General features: G+C 37.9%; 1 protein-coding gene across 1 annotated transcript in view; it reads left to right on the forward strand.

Annotated features, from left to right (window-relative positions):
* The window catches only part of CRYBG3 (beta-gamma crystallin domain containing 3), a gene marked incomplete at its 5' end in the record, with an annotated part of 48,318 nt that overhangs the window by 22,334 nt on the left and 17,252 nt on the right, over nt 1-8,732 (forward strand). The window contains 5 exons of the mRNA XM_010184471.1: nt 1,697-1,839; nt 3,406-3,532; nt 4,525-4,557; nt 7,946-8,055; nt 8,561-8,687. Of these exons, the coding sequence (XP_010182773.1) occupies nt 1,697-1,839; nt 3,406-3,532; nt 4,525-4,557; nt 7,946-8,055; nt 8,561-8,687 (540 nt within the window). The remainder of the gene's footprint in view (nt 1-1,696; nt 1,840-3,405; nt 3,533-4,524; nt 4,558-7,945; nt 8,056-8,560; nt 8,688-8,732) is intronic.

Raw genomic sequence — 8,732 nt, forward strand, 5'->3', positions numbered from 1 at the left:
GTCTCTTTCGGTGGAGTGAAGAATATTGCCTTTGGAGCAATGCTTTCAAGTCTAAAATGAATTGCCTTAGTCTGAAAGTCTATTTTTAAGTATTCCTCCTGTTGCTTATTGTAAGAGAAGCTGTAATGAAAATTTAGGGAGGAAAAAATGGTATCTGAATTTGAAACATGTTTTGAAACAATTGTGAGTGTATTTCAGTTTTTTAAATTTAGTCAAAAGAAATAATATGCAGATTTGATCTAAATAGAATTTCAGGATCTCTTACCAAGAGGCTGCTTTAGGACTGTTAAGGGTAGCTGTTTTTCATTTGCACTAAAATTACGCTAGCTTTTTGGGTTTTTTTCCTACAAAGTAGTCTGAAGCTGCAGTTGTTCATGTTGATTTTACCAGACCTGTAACTTTAATTTCTGGTGTATACCTGAAGGAGTTGCAACTTTTTAAATAAATGAAAGGAGATGGTTAATGTAGTAGGAAAACCAGTTTTACTACAGAATTTGTTCCATCACTTTTTAGTGTCCTGTAAACAATGCAGAGAGGTTGAGCCACATCAAACGTTGGTTCTAAAATTGGTTTTCATTCTTCGTTATGATTGAATCCCATACAAAGGCATGGTGTCCTCTAAAGAGCCTGTTTGGTCAGGTTCACCTGAACAAATGAATCTGGCCACGTGCTTGGCCTGACCTTAATTTTTAAGTGTTTTTTGATAGTCGAAAGTCTTTGTTTTCTCAGTGTAGCCTTCAGCATACTGCTCTCTGGTTGGTAGCTTCTAAGTGCTACAGCAGCAAGTATTTAGTGCAGTAATCCCTGTGGTGATGTCCTCATGTTTGGGAATCTACATTGGCTCCTGTACTTGCTTGATAGCCTTTTCTCTTGTCTGCAAGACTTTTTGTTTTGAACTTAATATAACATTGGTGAATGTTTCAGAAATACTGAAATTCAATTGAGTTGATGCTTTTTGTTGAAAGTTAAAGGAAGAAAGTGAATGGATGATTGTTTTCTGTTTTCCCAAGCAGTGACTGAACTGTGTGCTTAAATTGCTAAGTGATTAAAAAGTTGGATATTTGAAACCCAAATTCAAATAATTGCAAGCGCAAGTGATCTTGTCAAGCAACCGTGCTACCTGAAAGTGTAAAGCAATGTAATACAGCTATATAAGAGAGAACGTGACAGTGTCATGCTGGATTTATTTTATAGCTGTGGTGATTAGTCATACAGTGGATGTTTCCAAAAACGACAAACCCCTTCTGCTGGAAAGGAGATCTTGACCAGTCTTTTCCTCTCTGTGATTGTTGCTATGTCGCAGGGAAGGGATGGGGAAGGAGGACTTTAATTAAAAGACTATAGGCATGGTAATGCTTGGAGTAGTAATTTGTGAAGCTGTCAGAAGATCAGTGCTAAATCACTGACCCTTCTCTTTCCCACACAGGCATCTTTGCACTCTGTCATCCTTGTAGAGGGGCAGCAGGTTCTTCCTGTCTTTAGTGAAAGCACTGAAGGCCATATCAGACTGTCAGGCTTCCAGCTAGGCACTTCAATGCCAAAATGTCTCGTAAAGATCCACACAAGGGACCAAAGCCCCTTCGCTGCTTTATAAAATGCTATATTACAGGCTACAACTCTTTTCCAAAATGTTTTATGTTGTGAAGTGTCACTGAGCTGTGACAGCCTGTCTTCTAACTCCTGTGCTGCCTCTTAGGATTTCATAGAGTCATCAGTGACACTTTTTCAGTCTGATGATGAAGATGGGAAAGCATTAGACATCGTCAATGAAGAAATCCCTGACTTGGAGCTGGCTGGATTTGGCCCAGAGACGAAATCAATTCTTGTGAGAAGTGGAGTGTAAGTCTACAGAAATACATGGATGGAAGTATTAAGTATTTTAGTGCACAGTTGAGGTTGGGTACATCTTTTGACAGAATATATTTCACATGGTACAGGTGGTCAGCATTTGAGGGAGAACAATGTTCCTTTCAGTTTCCTTGGTAAATGGAAGAAAAAAAAAAAATCTTAGTTTTCTCTGAATCTGTAGGCATTCCTGTTACTAGAGAAAGCTTGTGTTGTCCCTCCAGAGGTCACACAGTCTATAGTTTCATTATACGGGAGCTTTGGCAGTAATACAGAAGAGGGATTTTAGGTATGTTAAGATACCTTTTGGGACAGGTGAAGCCTGTACAGAAAGGATGGGCTGTGCCTTATTTTGTAATAACATCAGGCTGCTGGCAATGAAAATTAAAATATTTTTTAGAGAACTGTCTAAACTAAAAGCAAGGGATTAAACTGACAGGTGTGGAAGAGTACCTGGTTGAAGCTGATACAGCCTACAGGGTGGACTTCGCTAACTTGCAGTGAGCAGATGTGAAGTTCGGAAGGAAAATAAGCAGCACAATTGCAATAAATAAGGAAGGTAAATTAGGCTGCCTGCAATGTCTCTTGTTGGAGATATGCAGCATTAACTAATGGAGCAAGGGCAAGACTTCCAAGTGCTAGAGGCCTGAAAAGTACTATGGGAGAACTGGAATGCTTGGCATGAAATGACAGCTCTGATATAGCAGAGACTGCAGAGATCTGCAGGAAGGTTAAGCAGAGGAGCTACCACCTCTGTAGGATTGATAGGATAGGCTGTTATAGGCATGGGAGTGGTACTGTGCATGAAAAATGATATCAAGTGCTAAAATGTAAAATAAGTTATGGGAAAAAAGCATTATGGAATTTCCACACACATGATCCCACACTTCTAATAGCAATTTTAAAAGTGCGGTATTAACATTTTCATGCCTACCCTAATGGCGATCGTGATAGACATCAGCAACTGTTAAGTGAGACTGAAAAAGCTTCAAACTTAGGACAGGTAGCAATAGTGGGGAATTTGAACTCCTCACATAAACTGAATATCAGTGACTCTTAAGGATGAAAAGCTGGGACTCAATTTGGAGAAGAGATGGCTGTGGATAGATACAAATGAGATCTGCAAAATCTTGAAGGTGGTAGACAGGCTTAATGCAGCTAAAGTAGGATGTGGTAGCAGATAGCGCCAGGACGTTTATAAAAACATTAGACAAATTAATGACAAACTGATTGATTAATGGGTGCTTAAAACGGGCTAGGAGAGGAGATGCCTTCTGATATCCCTAATGTAACAGTCCTGGGTACTGGGTGACTAAGAGAGGAATGCCCTACCGAAAGTGGTCAGGTTAGCAATGTCTCTAACTAGCCTCCATCTACTTCTGCCACTGCCAAAGAGCATGTGTGCAGGGCTAGGGGCACCCTCGGTCTCATGTTGTTGGAAATTCCATTCTTCTTAAATCACAACAGGGAAAGCAGGGTGGGGAACTGCCAACCATTGCAAGTTTTTGTTTTATCTCATCCTATGATGTTTTCAGTTTAATTTTTGTGTCATTTTTCCAGGTGGGTTGCATATAAGCAGAAGTATTTCTGTGGAGACCAGTATGTATTGGAGAAAGGAAAATACAAATGTTTCTTTGACTGGGGAGGATCTAGTAAAATCATCAAGTCAATTCGACCTATTAAGTTGGTGAGTTACCAGAACTTGTTAAGGGGAAAACTTAAAAGAAATGAGAACATAGAAATCAGAACGTACAATAATGTTATCATGTAGGCTGTGCTGTTTAATCAGTTTGTCTGTTTACTTGGAAACAAGTTAAAAACCTGTGTGGATGGCATATAATGAGTTTGTTCAGGATGGAGACTGAAATGGGCTCTTAGGATCTTTCTGTCTGTTGAGAAGGTTGTCTGGGAAACTTCATAAGAAGAACTTCCCTTTGGCAGGGTGCATTCGTGGAAAGAATAACCTAGCCTAGAAAGATGAATTTGCCTTGAAACATAGTAATGTATAATGCCCCATTGATAATGGATACAAAAATACTTGAGAATTTATCTGCCCCATATTGTTGCTGTATTATAGAGGTCTGATTACCACCCCCCCTATTTTCTGCTAAAATATTTGTAATGCATATAGTGAATCAAGACAGGAAATATTCTTAACCCATTATTAAATCCAAGGTAGTGCAACTTGCCCAAATATATTAGTTCCAGAATTATCAAAACCCTAACGCAAAACAAAGACAATCCTCAGTAATTAGTATATAATAAATTATGCTACTGCACTGAAAACAGGAAAAGAACATTTAACCTTATTTTTTAAGAGCCTGTGTTGAAAGAGGTGTCCTAGACTTCTGTTGCTTTTAATTCTGTTCTTTTTTGAAGAAATTGACTCAAAAATAAATACAGACATTTACATGGCTCTAATCCACATTATATGAACTAATTAATACTGATGCAGGTTCTCTGTGCAGAAAGGGACTGAGCAGTCAGGCAGGTATTTGTGAGCTTACAGGCAGCTGATGGCAGAGGCTGGGGAAGATAATTGTGCCAAGAGCATGGGAAATGTGTTTTTCTCTGCTCTTGAGTTCATAATTAACAAATTTCAGGAACTTGACATGTATTCTAGGGAATTAATTGTAAATAACTTTATTTATATGCATGTATATGTATTTGTTATTGCAGGAACCGCTTGGAAACAATGAACCTCCACATCTGGTATGTTGACCTTGTATAACAGTCTCTAGTACTAAACTACATTTGATAATTAAATACAGGTAATGCTGAATGTCTTGCTTTGTTACTTCAGATGATATCTCAGTATTATCATCTCCATACAGCAGAGCATTGGTAGAGGAAGCTAGTAGCTCTGTGCTTCCCTTTTCCTCACAGTAACGTATGACCTTAACTGAACACATCCTGATTATAACAGGTCTGTGATAAATCTCTTCTGTGATACATTCTAACTATTTCCCTGAAAGTCATGTCTGACTTGGTGACAAGTTGGAAAGCAATCCCTATAATTCACTTTTAGTATCAAGAACAAGTTAGTTTAGGGTTTCGCACTTTTGGTCGTTATCTTACACGGTTGTGTTCCATTAATGTACCTTTGTGATATCTTCAAAAACTTCCTCTAAGTATTTGTGGAAGGATAGTCTGTGTCTTCCACAACATTCTGTCCCAAGAGGGTTCTCCTCCCTTCCTACATTAGTTGCTTGAATTCTTTTTTTTTTTTTTTTCTGGATTGTGCTGCTAGCATGGGTGATGATCTAAGTGGTTGTATTGCTCTCTCTATGACATGCTCTTCATTAAGCAAATTTGGAAGACATGACATTTTTTCAGACAAAAGAGACTGTAGAGCTCAATGATTCTGTTTGAGAAACCTTAACTATTTCATCATCTGGACACAATTTTGCTTGCTTGCTCAGATGGGTACAATAGTCATAAGCACATGGGAAATGCATACATTGTGTGGTAGGTCAACATTGCAGGTTGACCACACCTTTCTTTTTCTCCAAGTGGTCTAGTTCTACAGTTTTATGATTAACCCAGGACTACAGGAAATGTTTCCTGTCTGAAGACATAATTGGTGTATTATTTTATTCTTAAACACTGATTTCCTGCCAGACCTATTCACATGGTAGTTTGTGGCCAAACTTGCAAGTGCATTCACAGTAAGGCCTTGGTAAATGATACCAGATAAAATAACCGACTCGGAGGATACCAGTGGGATCCAAACAGTTGAAGATAATTTTCTTTCCATCTTCAACTCTTCTGGTTTTTTCAGGGTCTCCTAAAACAAAAAAATACTCTTTGAGTGATTTAATCCAGTTCTGCAAACCTTTAAGATCAATTCAGACCTTGAAGTTTCAATAAATTGTGCTTTACAGTCTTTTTATTTCCAGTGATATGTGAAAAAATCATTGTGTGTATATGTACACATTCACCTTTAAATACTGACATGTGCTAAGTTGTGTTTTGCCTTTTGTGTTCCCTAATAGCAGTCTTAATGCCGTTTTTAAAAAATGCTCTCCTGACTTATCACAATCCTAGTGTTCATGAGATTCTGGCCTAAAGCTAGGGAAGGAAGAATGTCATTCGTATTGCTGCAGTTATTTTAGCAGGGGAAATACTTTGAATAATTTTTTTATGGGAAAACGTTTAATCACTTAGGACAAGTAAAGATGGTCTTTGGGATAAATATGAAAAACTTCCCATTCAAAGTAAAATAAAAGTTTCCATGTGTGCAGCAGTCTCTTAGTTTGGAAATTAAAAGCATGGTGCATATGAGCTGGCAAATCCTTCAGCATCCTAATGTTTGACTCTTATATAAGCCATATAGCAGTTATTTTGAATGGTTATACATTCTCCCACCTTTAACGAACACGTCTGAGCTAAGGGAGCTGTTTTCACTGTCTACAGGAGTCTCTTTTTTCCACTCCTGTTTTTAGTTGCTCATCAGAAATTAAAAAGCAACTATTTTTTTCTTAAATCTCTTAGTAACTCGCCTGACCTTTTCGTCCTGCCAGACTCCCTAATAAACAAGGTACATATAATGTAAGAGTGCCTGAAATCACCAACTCTAAAAAGCCATTCATTTTATTTATTAAAAATAAATCTTGGTTTTGCCCAGCAAGAACAAAGCCTCTTTCAATAGCAGCTGACTCGCACAGATGATTTAGGAAGCAGAGATAATTGCTGTGATAACTTGTATTTGTATTTTAACATGCTGTCTGTTGACTTTTTAGGAAGCAAAACCTCGTATAGTATGTCAAACCCTGACAAAGTGGAGATAGCTGCAGTTTGAGACTAATTGCAGAGAGTTCCAGATCTTTTTTTAAAAGCCTTTCATAGCATCTGGCCTATGAAAGAAAGACAGCGTGTATATATATTTTTTCCTTTATACAGGGCTTTGAGATAAGTGGGTAGAAAATACTATGTAATTACAGCTTAAATAGATGCTTTGTGACATGGCAGTGCAATTATATTTACAGAAAAATCAATTACACTTTATACATTATATTGTAGTATATTTGTGTTCTTCAATTTGCAGTTACAGCATGCAAGGCCAGGTTAAGCCTTTCTTGTTCTTTCTAACAGGAAACATACTCATTTATTTTAAAAACACAAGACTGAGCTTTTCCATAAAATCATTTGCTGATACTTGTGTTTGGCCTTCTTTCTCTGTACTGGCAAAAGCATTTAATTTCTTTTCTTTGGCAGGAAGCTAGGCCAGTTTGGGGCATAAAGGGGGAAATAGCTCTTGCAACAGCCATCATGTTTTTCTTCCATTACAGAATATGAGCTGTTCTCTTGATACAGTTAAATTTTTCATTCTTTTCCAGCCTCTCTTTTAGGCTTTAAAGTGAAATTCATCTCAGTTATGCAGCAGAGGTCCAAGGGTACAGAATTCTGAATTCTGGCAACTTTGCTCTAGGTCATAAGCTGTATCATACTACTTTTTTCTTTTTTTATTTTTTTTTCCTTTTATTGTAGAACTTTCAACCTTTTTGCCTTTTTCAAGGTGAATTGATTGTACCGTACTGGTGGGGTTATGATTCAATGTGGCTTCACCTTCACCATGACATGTAAAACGGCTTAGTTGAGCGTCAGATGTTTGTGGTGCATCTACCAGGCTGTACCCAGTTCCTCCAGAAATTCTCTTGCTAGTTCTTAAATGAGAAGCTACCTGCAATCACTGTGGTCACAGAAGATTTCAGGGCACTTTGTCAACAGTAGCCCTGTATGTTTTGACCAACACTTCCCCATCCTGTTTAAAACGGTGGTTTTCTGAGCTGTAGCCAGAGTTAGCTGTGGTTCAGGGGTTCTTTAGATGGAAGATAACATCCTTCAGTCCTAGCCTTCTGTTTTTGTCTGAGCCCTCTGCTGCTGCAGTTGAACTTATGCTTGATACCCCTGCCTTAGCATCACTGGGAAGCAGCTGTAGAAATGTAAAAGATTCTTCAAATGAGAATTCATTCTGTTTATTGTATCTTTGTGAATTGAATGGATACTTCTCTAAGACCTCAGCTGTCTCTGTTTACGTTAATGATAATGTGTTTGTTTTCCTTCCAGTCATTGCTTTTGTTTTGTTTTGTTCTTGTAGCTCAAAGCTTTCAGTAATACACATTTCCAAGGAGCATGCATAGATTTCACAGCAGAAGTTTCTGATTTTACATCATTCATACCATGTTCTTTTAAGGTTCTTCGGGGATGGTAAGTCTGTTGTTTTACATGCCACCATATTAAGTAATAAGATTTTTTTTTAAAATGCTACGAAATTTCAGACAGCTGGAAGTGCATAACACGTGCCCATCATATTCCATCATATCTTAGACCCTTTGTCTTGCAATGCATCTCAGTAGCTGTCGTTCTGTCATTGGTTTGGGTGGTAGGCATTTTGCTTTCCCTCTGGGAAGTTTGCACAGTTACTGTGATTCTTTTTTCTTTTTAACTCCAATAAGAATTTATTCCAGATTTTGAGAACTTGGTACCGTAGAAGTGTCTGCATTCCACTCACTCGTTGGACTCTGGAACTGAGATTTCTGTACCACATGATTTGATTTTGCTGCTTTGTCACAAGTCACCGTACTTCTAAGCTTAACAAGAACAAACGGATTCTTTATTACTTATTTCCTTAGCAAATATTAAATCTTGAAAAAATCTTACTGTTAATAAGCAGCTAGAGAAGCTAATCTTTTTTATTATATTATTCTTGCAGTTGGCTCCTGTATTACCAAGGGGAAATCACTGACAATCACTGTGTGCTGGAAGAAGGCCTCTACATTGACCTCAGTTCCTGTGGCTGCCCGACTGCTACAATCAAATCCCTCAAGCCTATTCAATATGTAAGGACTTTATTGAAATAGAAAATAACTTTTTTGAACTCTTTC

This window comes from Mesitornis unicolor, unplaced genomic scaffold (assembly GCF_000695765.1).
Source record: "Mesitornis unicolor isolate BGI_N332 unplaced genomic scaffold, ASM69576v1 scaffold52665, whole genome shotgun sequence".
Lineage (NCBI taxonomy): Eukaryota > Metazoa > Chordata > Aves > Mesitornithiformes > Mesitornithidae > Mesitornis > Mesitornis unicolor.